This window comes from Nipponia nippon, unplaced genomic scaffold, assembly GCF_047370975.1.
Source record: "Nipponia nippon isolate SJK-2023a ecotype South Korea unplaced genomic scaffold, ASM4737097v1 scaffold_5, whole genome shotgun sequence".
Taxonomy (NCBI): Eukaryota; Metazoa; Chordata; class Aves; order Pelecaniformes; family Threskiornithidae; genus Nipponia; species Nipponia nippon.
In genome coordinates, this window is record NW_028262369.1 from 9,523,356 (window position 1) to 9,544,764 (window position 21,409).

Here is a 21,409-nt window from a genome sequence, read left to right on the forward strand (position 1 = left end):
GGAAGGCACCGAAACATTCCATTGAAATGTGGGCTTTTCCTTGCAATTTGGAGTGTATTAAGTGCATGTCCTTGAAATATGAAACACTCTTACTCTGTAGCTGGCAATCCAACAGTACTTTAGTTTACAGTTAAATCCATAGGATTTGAGCCAGGAGCCTGAAACCAGCAAATATTTAAATTTGAAGTAAACCTACAGAAAATACTTAAAATAAATTCGGTTGTTGCAGCTCTGATAAACTGTTCTTATAAACATTAATGAAGGCAGACAGTTCCCGTAGCATGTCATGATTACTGGGCACAGTTACCTCTGGTCTGGAGAGCTGAGCTCATGCTGCAGCTCTACAGCTGCTGGAGGCATTGCTGGTGGGAACTTCCCAAGCAGCTATAAAAGTGGGAGGGAGAAGGAAAATCTGTGCTGTGCTTGCTGTGCGGGGCAGTGTGAACCCCCGGGGATTTCAGGCCCAACCTCCATGCTCATCCCGTGGGAACCAAAGTGAAACAAAGTTGGACGAGAACTCATGTGGTCCTAGATGAGAAAGAACATCTTCCTCTAATCAGGCAGCATCTAGCATGTGGCTTCTCTAGTCTTGGCAACCTTCTTGTGGAACAGGAGCTTCTCGCCTTCTGGGAGCAGGCATGGGAAAGCACTGGCGTTTTAAAACTGTTTCACAAGGAGTTTATAAGCAGATATTCACAGCAGAAGCTGCTTGTGTAGCTTTATCACTGAGAGAAGAGGGACTCATCCTTCCGAGCCATCTTGCCTCAGACCTGGGGTGATCCCAAGAAGCCCGTTTTTGCCTTCTGTTGCAGGCAATCTGGAGAAAGAGGAGGCAGTTAGCCATGCAACTGCATGCCTGCTTGACCAGAGCACTGTCCCCAAAACCCATCTGTTCCACCCCGGGGTGGCAGCTTTTTCCTGCTGGCAGCTGACACAAATAGTCCCAGAGCTCAGGGGGAGAGAACTGCACTGCAGTGTTAGATGTTTAGTGTACAAGAACAAGTGTTCTGTCAGTGCTTAATATTTCCTACTTCTTGCAATATAGTTTTAAATAATAATCTTTAAAAATTGTTAGCCTTTTAAAGTAAAGAATTTGAGTGCTTAAATCTGTTTTATATGTATGCATTTGTTATAGGTTTATATACATGTATTTGTTATAAATTCCCTATATTTTTTTACAATTTCTACTTTTGCAGGGAGGCAGAGGTTAGATTTCTAAGTAGCAGACCTGAGATTAGCTTTGAGTGCTTGACTTCAGCTTCTGAAATGTTACTTAATGCACGATGGAAGCTCTGGTTACCTCTTCTTGCTGTCTGTGTATTCAGCTCTTACTGCTGCAAGAGAGAGCTGAGTCAAACATACTGCCTAGTTTATTATGGTATGCCTAATTCCTTGTTGAAAGGAAAGAGAATACAATTCTAAACCTAGAATGAAAAGCAACTTGTTTCCAGAAAGAATGTAACTATATTTGAGTTGTTGTTTTTTTCCTCAGATAATTTTTTGCCAGAGAGTGTTAATGATACGGCTAAAGAAACTTGCTTAAACTGGTTTTTCAAGATTGCTTCAATCAGAGAACTCATTCCCAGATTGTATCCTTGTCAAATGAAACTCTCAAAGCGTGTCTGCAGGCTTTTCGTAGACTTTTCCAAAAAGGAACATGTTTGTTTCAATAAAATGCAGAGAAATCTGATGTTTATACTGACTTTGGTTGGTTTGTTTCAGGCTGTATGTTTTGAATTTAATTTTGAGTCATGTTTCATAGTCAACCGAATGCTGAATTATTGGCTATGAGCAGCATGGCAGTGATAAAGTAGAGTTGATGTGTGAAAACCTGGGAAAGAATAAAAATCTTGTAGATAAATTGTAAAAATCAACAACGTGTAGTGGGAATTAATTACAGAAGGCCTTGAAATAGTTCATTCATTATGTATTCAGTATATAAGTTTGTTTTCATGTTTTTAAATGGCGTGCATCTTAGTTTTGTTCCTTAACTTGGCTTCATTTTAGTTACGTGGAAGCGGCAATACTGAAGTGCAATAAGTTCTTATCCAAAACGTAAGAGTAAATGTTAAGCGTGGGAAGGAAGCGAATGGGCAGGCTTATAAACTAGAGAGTTAAGCATGCACGTTCCGTGATTAATGGTGGATAGGGTCTCGACAGATCTGAGAGGAAGCAGCACAGAGGGGTTTTGGAGTTTTTAGTGAGAGTGCCATGGAATAAATTCAAGGTGAACTGTGGTACAATTTGGAATGCAATAGTGCCTGCAGTTTTGGAATATGTGTATAATTGTGACATCAGGAGTTTACAAATGAAAAAACAGTGGCTTCAGATGGTGGAGGGGGAAGCAAGGCTGTTGAGGAGTGTGGCAAAAAGATGGGATAGAAAACTGAAAGGAAAATATTGATCTGTCACATTGCTAGAGTCAGAGTTGGAGAAACAATTTAGGAGCAATGAACCATTATCTATTGAAAATCTTGGTATAAGCTTCGTATGTTGCCAAACAGTGTCAGTTGCTGAGCTGAAAATGTTCCTTCACATGTAATTGTGCTTTTTCAGTTATATTTTGAAATGAGTGTTGTAAGCCAAGTTGCTACTATAGTGACAACTTCATTATCCCTAAAAAGCAGTTCTTTTACTGGAATTGATGGGCCTCTTCTCCAGGCACTAGTACAGCTCTGTCAAAAAGAACCTGTGGGAAAATGAGACACACAAGGAGTTCTGCCAGTTCTGCTTTAAGTGGATGCTTTCTTCACATTGCATTACAGCCCTTCAAGAGCTCTGCTGTTCCTGCAAACTAGAGGAGGAGTTTTTTTAGTTGTGCTTGTCTTTTACAAGCCAAGCATCCAACCTGGCTATTATCTGCACTACTCCTAATGGCAAATACTGCAATTTGAATATAGGATATGTGTTAGTATACACGTAAAATTTTACTTCTGAAATAAAATTTTGTGCTAGCATGCTTCACCTTTGGTAGGTGTTTCTATAACTCATGTTCAATTGTCAATTTACAAGGCAGCTACTGAAGTTATCTGTAGGTGATATAATTCTGTTATCGATTGGTAAATCTCATTTTCATTTCTGAAAAATCTTAACAGGGGGATTTCGGAATGTCTCCCACGGTTAACATCTATGATTAGAGGAATTGGAGATCCACTGGTTGCAGTCTATGCAAGAGCATACCTTTGCAGGGTAGGTTATCATTTAACACTTCAGATCTGTATCAAAGGTTTACTGCAGCTAGCTCTGCCACAAAAGGAAAATTTCATTTAGCTGCTGTTTTTATCTGAAGCAGTCAGCAGCCTGTCTCTTCCTTCTAACAAACAAACAAACAAACAAAAATTTCACTTTTGTTTTAATAATGGGGAATCTTTCTTTAAGTGTTTATAATAAATAAAAACAATTTTATGTGCTGCTTATGCCAGTTTTTCATCTTCAGGTAGGGCAAAATGTTAGGGACCTAAGTGAAAGGAGAGTTTGAACTTGGAGACTACATGCTGTTGTCTGATTGCCAGGCGCTGCTTTCATAGTTAATATATGCACTTCGCCTGTCTTTATCTTCCTCCTCCTACTGCTAGAGTGTCTGTGGCAGGCAGAGGGCTGGCAGGCTCCTTGTCAGAGGAGCCACTTGGTAAAGTGTTCAGAGAGTGGATTTTTGTCTGACTGCACAGTGTGGCTATGTTCTTATCTTCAACTACTCCTGCAGTAACCTTAACAGCTCAGCCAAGATAAACTTACCCAAGAGGAGACTCAAATGATTCAAGAAGTCATCAATAGTGGAAAAATATTTGTGAAATACATTTTTGAAGTAGCGGCAAAGATCTCAACTATAATTGGAAAATACTAGGGCTGCTAATTAGCAATACTTGCATGAAATTAGCTGCCATTACAAAATACGAGTTTGTTCAGTGTTGATACATCTGTTATGTTTGAATAAACTGTCCAGTATGCTTTTGGTATACTATTCAGGGGTGTCTGTATGAATTCCTGCATCTGCGAGTAATCGCTAACCTCTGGTTTACTCTGATAGGTGAGCAGCTTAGTTTAGTTGAATCTGAAATACAATAATGCCTGCATTTTTGTCGTAGCCTAATCATTCCTGCTACATAGTGCCAGGTTTCTGAAGGTTTTTTAGGAAACAGCTTGTAGGCACAGTCCACCTTTTACTGCTCCTGATACAGCTAAAAGAGATGCATAAAGATAGAGCAGTTAAGACTAATAATCTAGTAATAGTAATTGCAATTATGTAGTAAGAAAGAGCTTAGCATGCTCCTTTTTGTCCACAAAGATGATCATATGAAATAAATAGTAAAAATTTTCTTGGAATAAAATACTAGCTGTTAAAATCCTGACTTTTGTTTAAAATAAGAAAACTTATTGGAACGGAAGGCATTTAATCTTCTGTATTCCAGCTACTGACACTGTATTAATACTTTTACAATTAAGATAATGAAAATAGATTTAAAAAAAAATAAATTCTTGAATAGGGATTATCGATAATAAATTATGTTTAAAGCCACAGCGTAGTAAAATGTAGGAATAAACACTTGCATGAAACTAAAGAACCAGATCTTTACACAGCAAGATGATGCATTTCTCTTCAAACCATGGAGCTAAAAGGAAATGCTATATAAAGAAAAGTGATAGATGACTGGCTTGGGTCTGTGCAAGGCACCTCTGCTTTGTGATGAAGTCAGCTAGAATTGCATATGCTCAGGGATCCCAAAAACTCAGAACCCTGGGTTTGTTTGAAGAGGGGAACCTTAAGCTGTTGAAATGGATTTGCCTGTGGTGTTTTTAAGCCTGATCTGTTGCTAACTTCCCATTCACTTCTGCATCTTTCTCTTTTCTTTAGTAATATGCCATGTTTTTATTTTTTGATGTTTTTTTATCTGTGTTATTGAAAACAGTCCTGTATGGATTAATTTCTGTTGCGGTTCCAGCTTTTCTACATAGGCCTTGTGTTTGTACATCACCTTGTATTATTTATCAATATTATATCTATATCTGTCTATATATTCATATTTTCCTTTGGGATCCTTGCTTCACTCTGTCCACGGAATAAATGCACATGACTTTAAGCAATTTCTGAACTTTGACTGACTTTTTAAATGTTCTCCACTGTAGGCTCTCTGCATACAATGAACATAGGCGGTTGCAGTGCAGGCACTGGGGTAGACATTGATTTCCTCACTGCTTACAGATACTTGGAGCTGATGTTAGGAGAACCAAATTTAAACACAGCTGTAACTACCTCAGGGTACTTGTTAGTGGACATGACTATAATAGTAAGCAAGGAAATAATCAGTCAAAAGCATACGATTCGGTGCTCTTTGTTGATCTGATGCGTGTGACTACGTGTACTCCTCTGGAAAATGCGTTCTTGTCTTAAGAGTTGAAGGGGAATCGTAGGTGATAGATGCAGATAAAATCTTTCTCTTTCTTTTAATACAGGTTGGGATGGAAGTGGCACCACAACTCAAAGAAAGCCTTAACAAAAATTTCTTTGACTTTCTTCTAACATTTAAACAAGTAAGCAAATAGGGTTTTTATTTGCAAAATCACATAAATGCACTCCTTAAGCAAACTACCACATACTTTTTAAAAAGTCTTTGAAGTTCTTAAATCTAGATTTAGGGATGTTCCTGTACCCAGATATAGTATGGGAACTTTTACATACATTCTGATAAGTTGAGACTGCATGTTTCCATACTTCAATAATACATGACATGAGCTGGATATTTTTTCCCCCCAGCATGCAAGGAATGCTTCAGAATATCTGTGTATCTTTGTGATCTTGTCTGTTGTCATTTCCCTTCGTACACAAACTTTTTCCAGCTTATAGCTCCTATTAAATACCTTTTCACAGCAACATGTTTTGTCTTTTATTTCAACAGATTCACGGGGATACAGTTCAGAATCAGCTGGTAGTACAATGCGTAGAGATTCCTTTGTATTTGACTCTATATTCTCCTGCTATAGACTGGATTTTACAGTGTATTGCGTACCGTGCTCCTGAAGTAAGTAAGCGTGGTAGTGCTTGATACTAAAGGAAATGTTGGGGTAAAGAGTTAATTTTGTCTGCTAAAACAACCCCTCAGTCAGTAGTTACATGAGTGTGAAAGCGAGTATAAAGAGCCTAGATACGACTGCCTGTTTCTCTCTTCTTTCTGTACAGGGAGAATGTTCATTTCCACAAAGCTCAAGTTAGACCGCTTTAAATTCATAGGCAGTATTCCTGTTTGTTTGTTGCTGTCCTTTAGCTAGTTTAATTTCCTAAATTCATTAGTTTCTTCTGTCATACAGATATAAAAATGATTTGAGTAAACTGTAGCTTTGTAATTGCTTAGCATAGTCAACAGGCTATTTTAATCTCAGTCAGTCTGTTTTGCATTCTGTGGCAAAGAGTTGGTAATCTTCACCTCTCCTCCCAGAGGTAATTGACCTGGCTGGCAAATAGTAATTATTTTGAGAAATGGCATGGCTGAAGGATTGCAAATTTGACTTCCATAAAATGGTGTTTTTGATTAAAATGCCACTGTACCTATTCCAGTAGGTGTGTTTTATGTTGTACTACACCGTTGTTTTCTTGTGTTGTAAATACAGGATAAGACAGGATTATTGGAATGTATTGGGTAGGTAATTAAAACAGCTTTTAGTAGACTTCACTACAGTAATTAAAGCTGAGTTTATTTGCAGAGTCTCTACTCACTAATTTTAATAAGTAATTCTTCCAGGTTCTGCTTACTGAGATGATGGAGAGATGCAAAAAATTGGGGAACAAGTAAGTATTGCACAATGTAGAAGACAGGAGTTCTGTAATGAGTACTCGTGATCCCTGTAATAAAATTCTCTCTCTCCCTTTTGAAAACACTTTTTGGATGCATAGTATAGCTTTTGTTCTCGTAGCTTACTAAATCGTGATTATGAATATCTGTTTTCCAGAGATGAATTCTAAAATATGGTAGATTACTTGTAGAGCAAAAGTTAACTGATTTAACTTGGTTGCTGCGTTTTGGCTCCTAAGCCGAAGTTCAGAACACGTAATGTGTTCTCCATCAGCCATGTCTCTGATTCCTGGTTGTGCTTCATTTTCCTCTGTTTTCCTCCCCTTCCCTCCCCCTAGCCTCCACTGGCTACAGCTAGCCCATACATGCATTTTGCAAGGGAAGTTGTAAAGCAGCTGACACCTTTGGAAGATGGTAATATTTAGGCGACTGCTTTTTTCAACATTAAAATTAGTATCCCAAATGTCTCCTAGAAGTCTGTGTGCAGACTAATTGCCTTCAGTGAGTAGTTCAGGAAGATGGTCTGAAAGTTTTGGATGTACTTTCTGAGCTGTGCAAATGCAATTTGGCCTGCTGATGAGCTAATCTCAGTTCATTTTATTGGGTAGGTAGGCTGAGTTCTGTGGAAGGTTTCAGCTACCTATTTTTTTCTGATGTGCTTTGCACAGTCCAGTTCTGCAGTGGCTGAGGAACTAAAATATGTTCATCACTTAGATGAGGAATATCAGCATTAGCGTTCTGTGATTGAGCTACGGAGTGTGGGGAATGTGTGATTTTAAAAATGTAATGTGAAGATGCTATTGTATTAGAGTGTATAATACGGGTAAAAATAATCCACGTACTCTGCTGTATTAGTTATTTTGTATAAGTGTTGATTTGTTTTGTGGACCTTATTTTTAAATCACCTTTTAGCATTTCTCATTGTAAAGCTGGACTAGGTGCCTCCTCTTTGTGCCTGTTTGCTCTTTGAAGCAAGGACAAAATGTTGAGTGTAATGAGGTGGTTTTTTTTTTTTTTTAGGAAATGTTTTTGGGACATGTCTTTTTTTATTGGGAAGTTGAATAATCTGGTTTAGATGATCTATAAAGCACGGTAGTTTTCTTTTAAAGTGGAGTTCTGTGGTTTTATGTCTTCTCATGACTGTCAAAATATTACAAAGGAAGAGGCATCAGTATATAAATCTTTAAATAATCTCAGTATGTTCCATGAACTACATTGCAACCATCTAAGTGAAAAGTGACAGCCTGCTTCTCTATATTGCCAAGCATATACCTAGTGAACTGGAAGTACTTGTCTAATGAAAAAGTGCAAATTCTAGTCAAATTGCGATGGGACCACTGATGCTCAGTCAGAACCACAGAGTGTGCTGGGCTATTTTAAGTGCTCCATAGAATTTCCCTCAAGGTGAACTGCCCTGTATTCAAACTGCCTGTTTCAGACTAGTGAAGGACACAGTGTTTTATGAGGCAGCTTCTGTGCTAACTCATGGCAGAGTTTGCCCAAAGGAATTGCCTTTTGAACGATGCTAGATTTTGTTTCTTACGTTTGCATAACAGTATCAGTAAACTGGGTTCTCCAGTAACGCAATGAATTCTCTCTTCCATCTGTAACTTTGGCTTGATAGTAATGCAAATACGGGTCTGAATGATTAATCACAAATGTCTAAATATGTCATTGCCAGTTCATACGATAATGACTGTTTGGATTTATTTTAATCCTAACAATGCAGCTACTAGAAATCTGACTTTTATAATGCATATATATTTTAATTCAGTGAGAAGAACTTCAATAGAGATTTGCCTTGCCAAAGTATACTTCTGAACTATGGTTAAAAAGAGAGAGTAAGTTTCTGAACTATGGTTAAAAAGAGAGAGTAAGTTTCTAAATGTGTCAGCTATTCCTGGTTTACTTGATCTTTCTAGAAAACTTCTGGTAAAATGATGGCTTCAAAAAAACCTGTCTGGAATAAGTATTCTACAGGCGGGGTTACCTTGTCCTTCTTTGATGGCTTAATGTTTTCTTGTTTTGCTTATGCATTATTACTCCTCATCAACACAGGCTTGATTTGTGAGGGTTTTTCTTCCTTATCCCCTTTTCATAAATTTAGAATAGATGCTGGACAGTCATTAGTCTTAGAAGTTCGGATTAATGTAAATGAAGGGACGATAAAATTTGAGTTGATGTTGAGCTGTGTTGATTCGTGTTATGTTCATTGTAGTGCTTTGCTGTTGAATTCAATAATGTCAGCATTCAGAGCAGAGTTTATTGCTGCAAGATCCATGGACTTCATTGGCATGATTAAAGAGTGTGATGAATCTGGATTCCCAAAGGTAACTTTTTGTATGTAATTTGTAACAATTCCTGTTCGTTGTCTGACAGAGTTCTTTATACTCTTATTTGCCTACATAACTTGCACATCATTTAAATAAAAGGTGATTTGATCCAGAAAATCTTTCTGCACCATGTACCTGCTAGAGCAGTGTCGGATGGACATGCATCTTCTGCTTTTAATTTAAAATTTCTCATTAACTTTCAGCACCTCCTCTTTCGCTCCTTGGGATTAAACTTGGCATTGGCTGATCCTCCTGAAAATGATCGCCTTCAAATATTAAATGAAGCCTGGAAGGTTATAACAAAGCTGAAGAACCCACAGGTGAGTTATTGTCCATGCTGTTTCACTACTGAGTCTGTGTTTAGGGCAGAATTGTAGCGAGTTGTTCCATAAGCATATGCTTAGCATGACATGGTTTACCTTTTCTAGATACACACAGTTGCCAAAAAATATGATACCTGGTAATATCTTTATATGATCCCTGCTTTTCTGAGCTCTACATAAGCATAACATAATTCTACATGAGCAACTTCTGAGGTTTGTTGTTAGTGCTAGATCTTTAGGTCTGCGTGAATCATACCTCAGGAGTTAATTCTTCTAAGTGTAATTTTTGCAAGTGTATTTCTCATACCCTCCTGTAAATATTGGTAATCATAAGACGCATGTATTTCTAGGATTATATCAACTGTGCTGAAGTGTGGGTGGAGTATACATGCAGACATTTTACGGTACGTAAAAATTTCTTTGTTTCCTTTGAAGGTTTTCTGATTCAGACTAAGTGGCTATATTAGCAGATCGGTATTAAAAATGGAAAAGCTATGACTATTCAATATAAGTGTGTCGGACTTCAGTAGTGAATGAAAAAATGTATCATCTTTCATGAAAGATGAATAGGAAGAAAAGAGGCAGCTTTGAAGGAGTCTTTGCCACTCCCTGGCACTGCATATTTCTTATCCTTTTATTTTAAGGGCAGATGGACCCATTTAAGTAAGGATTTATTGTAGCTATGGCTAAAGTTCCTGGCTTAACTAGAGCTCCATAGAAAGCTGATGCTTTGGCAAATGGAAATAAATTATCCAACTGGTTTTCAGTGACTTGATTTATGTGCCGGTTTCATTACTGTATTTTGTAACCTCATTTTTCACTACACAGAAGCGAGAGGTCAATACAGTTCTGGCTGATGTTATCAAACACATGACTCCTGATCGAGCATTTGAAGATGCCTACCCACAGGTAAGAATTTATTTTGCCAACTCTGTAAAAATCTGATGTGCATTTTCTTAGATGAAATTAATTCTTAAACATTACTGATGTCTCTTACCACAGTACAATTATTTCTAAACACTGGCTATAATTTGGGAAGCCTTTTGGAATAGTGTAATGCTGTGATTTGTTCCTCCTTTTTACCCTGCACATCAGTCTTTCAGTTCAGAGAAATGCTAAACCAGAATGATGTGTGTATTTAGAAGTAGCAATAGTTAACTCCTGCATCAGCAGTGGTGTTCTGCTGAAGAAAATTAGCAATTATGGCAGGCTGTTTAAACAGAAGTAAACCATAAAATAATCCATCTCTACTTGACGTTGTTAAGGCTTCAGTGAATTATCGTGTCCAGTTCTTGAGGCTGCATGCCAGGTGAGACATGGATTAGTTGAAGAGGTTCTAGAAGATGGTTTTTGTGCTTACTTGGAGGGTAGATAAAGTGCCTTCAAAAGAAGATTTAACAAACTGGTTTGCGTTTTTTTTTTTTGTTTTGTTTATTTGGTTTTTTTTTTTTAGTCTGGAGAGCTGGAGGACATGCAGACTATAAATGGGAAAAATCTGCCTGACTATAAAAAGTAAAGAACAAATAAAGCCTGGGCAGGCTGGTCAGCCTCTGTTCCTATGAGTTCTGAAGAGCATATTGGAAAAACATCTGTTAAGAACAGCATAGCTGTAGTTGATCCTGTTTTGGGGAGAGAAATTACATCGATGAATGCTTGAAGTGTCTTCCAACCCAGTTTTCTATGAAGAATAACCTCTGGTGTGGATAGTCTTAATTTAACTTGTATTACAATAATTTTCTCTTTTTTCTCTCCGCCCCCCCCCCCCCGCCAGCTGCAGTCAATTATTCAGAAAGTTATTACCTATATCTATGACTTCTCTCTGCTTTTTTCAGTGGTAAGTGATACTCTGTTTAATAAATTTTTAGGAGGAACTATTTTGCACTGTTTCTGCAAGAGAATTTACCTGACTTGGATATTTAGATTGTTTGCAAGCTCACGTAGTGAGAGGACTTTTTATCAAGTAGATAAGTGCAGAAACGTTTTGGAAGCTCTCTGCTGCTTGCTACTTAAGTATTCATTATTCTAATTCGAATTTTCTATACTTTTTTTCCTTAGGCTGTTAGATTCTTTAAGTTTGTTTGTTACTATGGCATAAGTGCCAATCAATGGAAGATAAAATACCATTTATTTGTGTGTGTGGGTAATTGCTGATAGCTGTTTCTATGTTATGATATATACATAACATGCTCTGTTATAGGGCTTAAGTTTGGCATTGAAACAAAGTGAAACTTAGAGAGGTCAGAGACTGTATATGAGGTAGAGAAAAAGGAACAAAGACAGTGGGTGTCAAAGTACTGAAACCAGTTGAAGAGTAAAATTCAAGACTGACCCTGTAGATTTGGAATCAAGTCTTGTTCACAAATTGCTCAGATAATTCTGAAAAACTTACCCTCACTATATTCTTGAGATGATACAGACACTAAGTATTTCAGTATCTTAACAACCTAAAGTCTTATCTTTGAAGAAAATTTGAATGTCTTGGACCTTCATAAGTTGCCCTGAATACATGCAGAATGGTTGCTGGCATGTGGCCTGTTTTCACTGTTTTTAATATCCTACCTTTTGTTCCCATAGGTGTCTGAATTTGTCATGATCTTAAGCCGTTTCAAGCATATGATTGCTTTAAAAAATTTGCAACATTTGATTCAAACAGTTCTGTGTTTTGTGTTTTATTCTGGATCTCTGCAATCAATAAATTCATACGCCTTTCAGCCATCGGTGCTTTTCCATTTGTTCCACTATTTCATGCTTCAATATGAATTACTGTCTTCAAAAAAGATTAAAATAATTTTAATTACAGCAGCTATGATTATAAAACGTATCCAAAATATTTATTGTTTTAGTGTGTTGTTTGTAAAATATCTAATTTTACTTGTTTATGTATTTGTACTTCCAGGAGAAATTCTTGCCATTTCTGGATATGTTCCAGAAGGAAAGTGTGAGAGTGGAGGTTTGCAAGTGCATTATGGAATCTTTTATTAAGTAAGTGGAGAATATTGAGATTAAATGTACTCTGGAGGGTCTGGGGAATGTATTGAAAGATTGCTAGGGAAGATGGTTGGTATATGGGCTACTTAGCTTGTGAAAGCATTCCAGGCTATGGGGAAAAAACCAAAAATGTGTCAGTTTTGTTGATCTATTGATTGACTGTTTAACTGTTCACAAAGAAAGCTGAAATGGAAGTAATAACATTGATGCTGACTTGCTGTGAATTAATAGAATAGTTGTTCCCTGAGCTTTTTTGAATTTATGTTGCCTTAGTTGGTTTATGAAATTTATTTCGTATTCCAGCTGATGTGACAACACAGAACCGTTACCTTGGTATAATGGAGGAAGAGAGACAGTCTCTTGTTACGAGCTCCATTGTGTAGAAAAATGGGTATTTCCACAGTTGAAAATGAACTTAGAAGATGAGGATTCATCTTCAAATATTGTAAAAGTCAAACAGTCCTTTCCTTTTTCAAATAATTAACAGGTTCCTTGAAACATATTTTTCTTTTTCACCTTCCCTTCAGGTATTTATATACGCTGCTAAGCACCCCCCCAAGCCTTCTCTTCTCTAGGCTAAACAGTCCCAGCTCTCTTGGCCTTTGCTCATATGAGAGATGCTGCAGCCCCTTAATCATCTTAGTGGTGCTCCACTGCACGTGTGCCTCTGTACCTAAACGTGACATTTATCCTTTCTGTTTGTCCATCAGTAGCTGAGAAACTATACTACCTCTCAGTAGATCTAGGACTCCTTTGTTTTGATGTGCTTAGATTGCCTCAATGTATCACATGTCTAGCTTGTTGTGTCCCTTAAGGAATCAGATTCTGTGGCTTGGAAGTAAAGCTCTACGTGTTAAGATAATATTTCTTGACTGGCATTTGTTGGAATTGTACGTCTATTAACCATGTGATCTTTGGAGTTCTGTTGGTTAAAAAATGAATATAAAACTTCTGTAGTGTCATACAATGCTGATGATTGGAACTCTGCATTAGATCGGTGTTATTCTATTAATTGTTTTTCATTTTGACAGAGCAGGATTTTTCATCACATTTTCTAAAACATTTTATAGGCATCAGCAGGAATCTACAAAGGATCCTGTTATACTCAATGCTCTTCTGCATATCTGCAAGACGATGCATGATTCTGTGAAGTAAGATTAACTTTACTCATACTAATAACTACTGTTTATGCAAAGTTTGGCTGCTTGGTGTACAGTTTCACATTTCTGAGGCTGTTTGTTTCATGGTGGATTAAGACGTGAATCCAATTAGTGGTGAGGGAAGAGCTGCGCAGTGAAGCGGCAGCACGTACCATTTGCTCTTTAATTACTGCTTTATTTTGAATATTGAAGCAGAATTTTAAAAGGAAAGTAGCAACGGTTTTGTAGAGTTTTCTAGTGAAGCAGAGATACTAAACAATCCAATCTTTTAAAACTATTTTTGAGAGTGGAACCAATGTAATCTTTGAGTTATAGTGAATAATAAACAGTTTTTGAGATTTAAGTGAATATGTAGCTATTAAAGCACAGATTGAGATTGCCATAGTCAATGATACCTTTTTTGGGCCGCTTTTTTCAGCCATTATAAAGGGGTGTGAAATCTTTAAAAGGACACCTGGAAGATCTCTAGGGACTTGAGTAGGGGGAGCTAGAACAGAGGAGAACGTCTTGAACCATCTATGTCTTTCCCTAAATCTTCCTCTTCTCTTTTCCCCTTGACTTTGAGTGCTGAGGTGGTTAGGGATCCTGGGCACCCTGTTGCACCCTCACTGTTTGAATAGCAGTTGTGCAATGTGGAAAACAGTTGTGGATTGTAGGTAACTTGCAAAAATGACACAGAGATCTATGTCTGATTGAAAATAGAGCCAGAATCACAATGCTGCAGATTTTAGATCTGAAGAGCAAAAAATCTCCTTTTTTCTTCCGGTTTGGGTTGAGTAGAATTGCAAGGGCACAGTTTCTTTTGGCACTCTGAGCCCAGAGCATCTCAGTATGGCAGACACTGTAAAGGGATTTGTAACTGTCTCAGCCTTGATATGCCATGAATGCAGGTTTTATTGCCAATAAAGAAGTCAGGTTTGGCATGTAATTCCAATTTATACCAGCTAGAGTGCTTTATTTTGGGTAAGAGCACCTTATTTGGCTGTCTGCTGCATTAAAAGCCACTTCAACCTTTAACTAGAACAATACATTGAAGGTAAAACAGCTTATTAAAAAAAATGCAGCAGTTTATGGTGATCCATATTTGGTGCTTCCTCTGACGTTTTGCCAAAACAATTTGATAGTTTACCGGGATCCTTAAAATCCCGTAAACCAGCAGTTCTTTCAGCTGAGATAAGATGGTGTACATCGTTAACTTGGTTCTGTTGTGTCATCTCTTATTGGCAAATCATCATGAATTCTAACTATCTTAAAGTAACTCCCGCATCTGTTTTTGCATCCTGGTTCAGGAAACTCCCAACCCATTGTGTAGAGCTTGCTAACCCCCAGAACAGCTGTTGGAGGATAACAGCCTTTAGACTGGTAGAGCTCTGATTCAGTATTGAACTGGAAACCTATAACTGACCCGGAGATCTCATTACCAGTCTTCTGAGCCTTTCAGAGCCCATCAGTTGACTCTCTTGATTGGCAATACACTAATGAGCTAATCATGCTGAGATTTTCTTTCCTCCTTTACTGAATTTGTATAATAAAACTATTGTTCTCTTCCCATCTGGTGTCTGAGCTAGGAAATTGGTAACTGATATACTAAAGGTCAAAGCTGGAGACAAGTATATAATAGTAAAAGGATTAAATTGTATTAGTTAATTGTAATTTAACTTTTTGTTCATCCATTTTCAGTGAAACAGGTTTGACTTACTGGATTTTCATGTGATGTAAATTTGTTTCAAATCAGATTTGGACTCTTGCTATAGAATAGGTATCTGTGATAATCTTGAAAAGGAACTTTTTTACGTATCAGTTTAGTTCGGTTCTTACTAAAACATCAAAAAGGCAGCACTGTAACAAGGTGATGTTAATTATTTTTTAAGTTATGTGGCAGGGTTAGTTTAAAAAGAAAAACAACAAAAACCCAAACAAAACAATAAACTAATGTTCTTTCTAAAATAAATACATTAACGATTACATATACTATTTAAAGTGTATTTTAAAAGCTTTTCCCCTTAAATAGGATAACTTTCTTCTAAGAATAGATTTAGTAATTTCTTTAGGTTTTTATAATCACTTCCTACTCAAGTTCTCATGTTGTAACACAAGACTGAAGCCATTTGCTTGCTGCAGTAAAGAAGATTAGCTTAGCTTCCTTCTCCTCATGCCAAAATCTGAGTTTCTGTAAAATCTAAAGACACTCTTAGCAATTTTTACCTTTTTTTTTTTTTTTTTTTTTAAATTTGGAATTTGGTTTGGTGCATGGTTGACTTGGTGATATTCATATTAAAATTAGTTTTATTGCTTTGTAACTAAAATTATGAGCTTAGTGGTCTTAGTATGCAATAAATATTTTATATGGTCATAACATTATATCAATTAGAATGTATCATTTGAACCTTTACAGATAAATAAGATAAGCAATATTCTAAAATTTACCATATAAATTTTCTCTTGCAGCGCACTAACACTTGAGGATGAGAAAAGAATGTTAGCAGCTTTGATAAATGGATTCATAAAAATGGTGAGTGACACTTGTGTGCAACTGTTGGGGTGTACCTTATAGCTCGGATTTTCATGATCCCCATGAGAAACAGGTGCCTGTGTAGCTGAATCAGAGACTGTGTGTGTCTGACTTGCTTAAGACCGTTGAAAACCCCAACCAGTGTATTTTAGTGAAATAAGTATCCATGTGTTGAAACAAATATCATAGTGTTGAAGCTGACATGGTGCAATATGAGAGTTTAAAGTGCACATGTTGTTTATTTAATCATATTTTCTGCTAGTTTTTTAAATCTCATGTAAAACATGGTAAGTATTTAAAAGTTAGAGCAATTAAAGTCTTGCCTATTATAGTATCAGAGAGGTCACTGATGTATGTGAATGAAGTTCCACTACCCAGCTCTAAATGGAATCAATACCAACTTTAAAAAACACATACAAAAAAGTATGTTATTCTTATCTCTGTTTATCCTAATTTACAAATAAGATAATTTGTATCATCAAATTGGTAGTCCCACAAAAACTCCAGTTGTTTTGTCTTGAAATTAATTTTTAACCCTTCCCTCCCTCATATCCCAGTAAAATCTTTTGTTCTTGTCTGTTGTGTTTGAGTTGTCAGGTTGTTTTAGGGGGATGCGTCAAGCTTTTTTTGTTTTCTAACCAGGTACTCTCAATGCTTGGCTTTTCTTTCACATAGTCGGAGCTGACAGGCTTTGTCTCTACTTGTCCTCTTTGTTCTTTGTTGCAATTCTATGAATTTATCTCTAGGTGGTTGCTTTCTCTCCAGCTATAATAATTTACTATTTAATATGTTTTTAATATAATTTTTCTTTATTAAGCTTTATACGCAGTATAATATTGTATAATTTCCTTTAGGAGGATTTCCCACATTGAATAATATTTGATGTGGCTTTATAGTCTTGGGTTAGGGGGAAAAAAAAATCCCATAGCAGCAAAATGACTAGTTATAAATTTTAAACCAGCACACATTAAGATGTGGAGGGAAAAGCAGTTGTAACAGTCATCCTTACAGTCAGGCTTTTTTGTGGAAAATGTTGTATTTTTAGAGAAGTTTTCTTGAGACTAGTGTTCAAGAATCAGCAGTTGTACAAATAAAGGAAAGGTGAAGACAGTCTGTAACGTAAGACGTAATCCGTTGTTTTCTGATGCAGTTCCTTTGATCTTTCACTGTATGGATTAAATGTAATTTTTATTTTAATTCTGTAAAAACTTCTTTTGCATGTGGCTTGAGAAATAATAAATAATTCAACCTTTACTTCTATTAGAAAAAAATTCCATTTGAATACGTAAATGTAGACTGCCTGGAGACTGTTTCTCTTGCTAGGCTTTTAATTGACAGCTGAGACGCTCCAGCTGACAGCACTGGGCTTTTTAAAATCTGGAGGGTTGGAAGCAGAGTGTTCTCACACAAGGGTTGTTTCTGACTTCTCATGTTTCCTGCCAGCATGCAAGGTTGCAGGCTTTTGCCATACTATATAAGCCTATATTTATTAACCAAACTCGAGGAAAAACTGCTTTTCTTACTGGTATATCTAGTTAGGAAAATGTTAATTTCTCTTGGAGGCCCTTTAGCAACTAGAAATTACAGGAATCCGAATACAGGTTCACTGATCTATTTCTGTTTTTCTGGGGGGGGTTTATTTTGCTTTTTAAGTATGAACTATACCAAGCCTTTGTCCCTGTTCCGTAAAGAATCAGGAGTTCTGCTAGTTTTGAAAACACTTCACAAATCCAGGATTTAAATTTTATTTTCTTGATCAATACTTGATCTGTAAAGTAGAAGATCATGTGGAGTATGGACAAAAAAAAAAAAAACGGTAAAACTTTCAAGTTTCCCTGAAGGTTAAGTATTGAAAAGCAGACAGTTAAAAGGACAGAGATTCTTCAGGTGCTGTTTTGTTGTTAATGGTGGGGTTTTTTTCTTACCAATATATGGGGATTTTAACTTTTGAATATTTGTGGTTTATCTGCATGCGTTTTTATATTTCTTAACGGCCTACAATGGTAAAATCCAGGGTCTTTTTTGTCTTTTATAGGTTTCATTTGGCCGTGACTTTGAACAACAGCTGAGTTTCTATGTTGAAGCCAGGTCAATGTTTTGCAATCTGGAGCCTGTTCTAGTGCAGTTGATTCATGTAAGCTACAGTTTATCTACATTATCTTAATAAGTGGGGATATATTTGCCATCCTCCCATTCCCTGCCCAGATTATTGGTCTATGTCACAGTCAGTCTAAAGTCTTTTTGTCAGGTGTTTTTAAAGTAAACTTTGATCTCATCTCTCATTTTATCACCCTAAACTCTCTGAAGTTCTTGCTTGACAGGCATGCCACGGTATCATTGCAACAAAGAAAACGGGCTATCTTATGAGAGATTTCATGTCTAATAAAATAAATGGCACTTCTGTGCACTCAGAATTTGGCTTGTCTCTTCTATAATCCTCCATCTAGGAGAGATTAGACTGTGTCTGGCTGCAGATATAGGCAGAGTCCTGCTGTGATAGGGAAGGTTAATCTCTTTTCTGTATTGAGTCACATGTCAGGTGAGCATTAGCTGCATCTCATTCCTTTGCAACATTGTATCTTCTCTTAAATCCTTTTATTATTTTGTTTTTGTTTTTTTTTAATAAGTGTGTTAGCTAGAAATCATGATTTTTACACAAGGAAGTGATGACAGCACTATAGCTGGGAAGCAAGGGATGATTTAAAGCCTTGATTAAATCAACAAGTCTACCTTCAGAAACCTTCAGAATCATATTGCTTCAAGGAACAGTCACTAAAATTCTTTAAGTAAAAACTAAATAGTACAGTGAGGGCACACCATATCAGGGTCCCTTTTGACAGTTTCTGTTCTCTAAATGCATGCAGTGAAACATGCAGTTTGTTATTTGCTGCTGACCTAATAAATCTGTGCATTTTTCTTAATTATTTGCTTTTGGTTTTTATGTGTAGTCTGTGAACCAGCTAGCAATGGAAACAAGAAAGGTGATGAAAGGAAATCATTCCAGAAAGACGGCTGCGTTTGTCAGGGTAGGTCTGACTCTAAGAAACTTTGAGCCTGCCTTCTTAGCAGATAATGCTATCTGCTGCCACCTAAGTTTATAATTTTTGCAAAAAATATATCTTAGTCTTTTTTGACACTGTTTGTAGTCTCATTTTCTCTTGTTACCATTGATCTTTACCGTCTAAAGCCAAATGCTGCCATTTAAGAAAAAAAAGACCCAAAACATCTAATGGCAGCTTTGTGTTAAAAAAGAGCCACAAGATCAACTCCCTCTCCAAAGGAAGGTTCATTGGAGAGGTGTTTGTATGAACTCTAGAAAGCTCAGCTTTTCAAATTATATTTGAAATAAAATATTTAATTTCTATGTAACTGAATCAGAGAGAGAATGGGAGATAGAGGGAAAAGAATGTATTTAAACTTCTGTCTCACAATATCAATGTCAATATGCTGAATTCAGTGTTTGAATTTCAACTAAAGTGCTCCTTTCAGCTTTAGTGGCTCTGAGTCTGTGTAGATATGGTCAAATGAGCTTTGAACTATGCACAGGCTGTGCAAGTTGCTTGTGTTCCCCTCTTCTCACCTGAAACATAGCAACTAAGATATCTTCATGTGTTGTGAAGGTGTTTGCATATGCTACCATTAATTAAAGGATTTTTGTTCACGGCACCTGTGCATGATGGCCTGGACAAAGGATAGCTAGGGTCACACTGACCAACTTCTGTTTGCCTGGGAGCCACTCACTCCATCTTGGTGTTTGGGCTGTTGCAGGAGGTCTAAAACTGCAGCATGCTGCACTAGGTCTGCTTCCTCCCAGGTATCCACAGTGCACGTGCTTTCACCGGTTTGACAGATAGGTTGTCCCTGAGGACCGTAGTCTGCTTTTCTAGTTAGATTTTGGTCTTGAGCTGCAAGCTGGTTACTTCAGGAGAGAGGAACTCTTTGAGCTAGAGTCATAGAGTAAGTTTTGAGCTAATCTGCTCATAATAACAATAGTTAATAACAATAAATATTGTTATAATTATTGAAATGATAATGAGAAATTTGAAGCTGCTGATTTTGGACTTCACAAAATATTTGCTTTTTATTGAAAGCCTTTCCCAGAAGTTACTTAGAGATTTTGATTCCTAATCATGTATAAAATCAATAATGATTGCTGCAACTCTAAGTTCCGAATTTTCTTCAGTTTCATTTTTTTTATTTGCTTTAGGCTTGTGTTGCCTTCTGCTTCATTACAATTCCATCTCTGAGCAGCATCTTCACACGTCTTAATCTGTATCTACACTCCGGACAGGTTGCTCTGGCAAATCAGTGCCTTTCACAAGGTAAGGCACGAATTTGTCTACTTAAAGGTTCTTTTATTTCAGAAATATTTCTAGCTGTGAATAATAACTTGGTTGAAATCATAAGTCATATATTTATGATGTAATTAAAATACAGCCCTGTTTCAAGCACTGTTACAGAGAAAACTTGTCATACTAAAGCAACTCTTCAGTTCTAACACTAATCCTGTGATCTAAATAACCAGGACAGCTGACTCTAGTCGACATAGTCATGGCTATGAGGTAGGTTGTCCTAAATTACTTAGAAATTATGGAAAGTATGGAATGTTTTTCTCCTGCATAATTATGCACTCTAATCACAAATGATGTGCTTTATTATAACTGTGGGAAAAGAAACTGGTTCATCTGTGTAGTAGTTCACAGGCTGACAAAATCCTGCAACGAGCTGGAAAAGAATTAAAACTTAGCAAGTTTCTGGTGCCATTGCCCTGTCAAAGCACATGCATGATAAACGCTTAGCTAAGAAAATATACCACTATATCGGAGTGAAATAATGGAGTAACACCAGATAATATGAAGAATGAAAAATATATTCTCTTTTTTTGATCAGAATTACTGATTGAACCAGGGTCTGAGTACAGTTTTTAGCCATCCTGTTAGCTCAGTCTTAAGTAATTGGAAATTCTGACAAAAAGTGGTTTGGGGAAAAAAATTGGAGCTACTCTGGCACCAGAATGAGCGTTAAGTCTGTATCACCATTTGATATGATCTTGTTCCTGTTCATATCACAAATAGAAGACAGTTACCTGTTCTGAAAGTCTTCTCATACTTTTAACTGTTTGCACTATCTTTCTTTTCCTTTTTAAACTGGTGTCATTCTCCCTTGTTTTGCAATTTTAATATGACTTTAAATGCCTGCTTTCCAATGGTAAATGCTTTTTCTTTATGTGTTTTCGGTAGAGCTGTGAGAGTAATAAATTGGATTACTTTGCAACATCTTTTGTTGTGGCTATTAATTCTTTGGTTTC

The 21,409-nt window shown here is 36.8% G+C and overlaps 1 protein-coding gene across 5 annotated transcripts in view; it reads left to right on the plus strand.

Annotated features, from left to right (window-relative positions):
• The window catches only part of VPS35L (VPS35 endosomal protein sorting factor like), a 59,009-nt gene that overhangs the window by 15,254 nt on the left and 22,346 nt on the right, over positions 1 to 21,409 (plus strand). For all 5 annotated transcript variants that reach the window (XR_015698823.1, XM_087732116.1, XM_087732118.1 and 2 more), the window contains 17 exons: positions 1,493 to 1,589; positions 2,008 to 2,055; positions 3,096 to 3,189; positions 5,452 to 5,529; positions 5,895 to 6,017; positions 6,735 to 6,781; positions 9,004 to 9,115; positions 9,322 to 9,438; positions 9,792 to 9,845; positions 10,270 to 10,350; positions 11,213 to 11,275; positions 12,338 to 12,423; positions 13,500 to 13,580; positions 16,038 to 16,101; positions 18,137 to 18,235; positions 19,050 to 19,127; positions 20,309 to 20,423. Coding sequence is in view for 4 of the 5 variants with exons in the window: in XM_087732116.1 (XP_087588242.1) it covers positions 1,493 to 1,589; positions 2,008 to 2,055; positions 3,096 to 3,189; positions 5,452 to 5,529; positions 5,895 to 6,017; positions 6,735 to 6,781; positions 9,004 to 9,115; positions 9,322 to 9,438; positions 9,792 to 9,845; positions 10,270 to 10,350; positions 11,213 to 11,275; positions 12,338 to 12,423; positions 13,500 to 13,580; positions 16,038 to 16,101; positions 18,137 to 18,235; positions 19,050 to 19,127; positions 20,309 to 20,423 (1,437 nt within the window). In the remaining variant the exon portion in view is untranslated. The remainder of the gene's footprint in view (positions 1 to 1,492; positions 1,590 to 2,007; positions 2,056 to 3,095; positions 3,190 to 5,451; positions 5,530 to 5,894; positions 6,018 to 6,734; positions 6,782 to 9,003; positions 9,116 to 9,321; positions 9,439 to 9,791; positions 9,846 to 10,269; positions 10,351 to 11,212; positions 11,276 to 12,337; positions 12,424 to 13,499; positions 13,581 to 16,037; positions 16,102 to 18,136; positions 18,236 to 19,049; positions 19,128 to 20,308; positions 20,424 to 21,409) is intronic.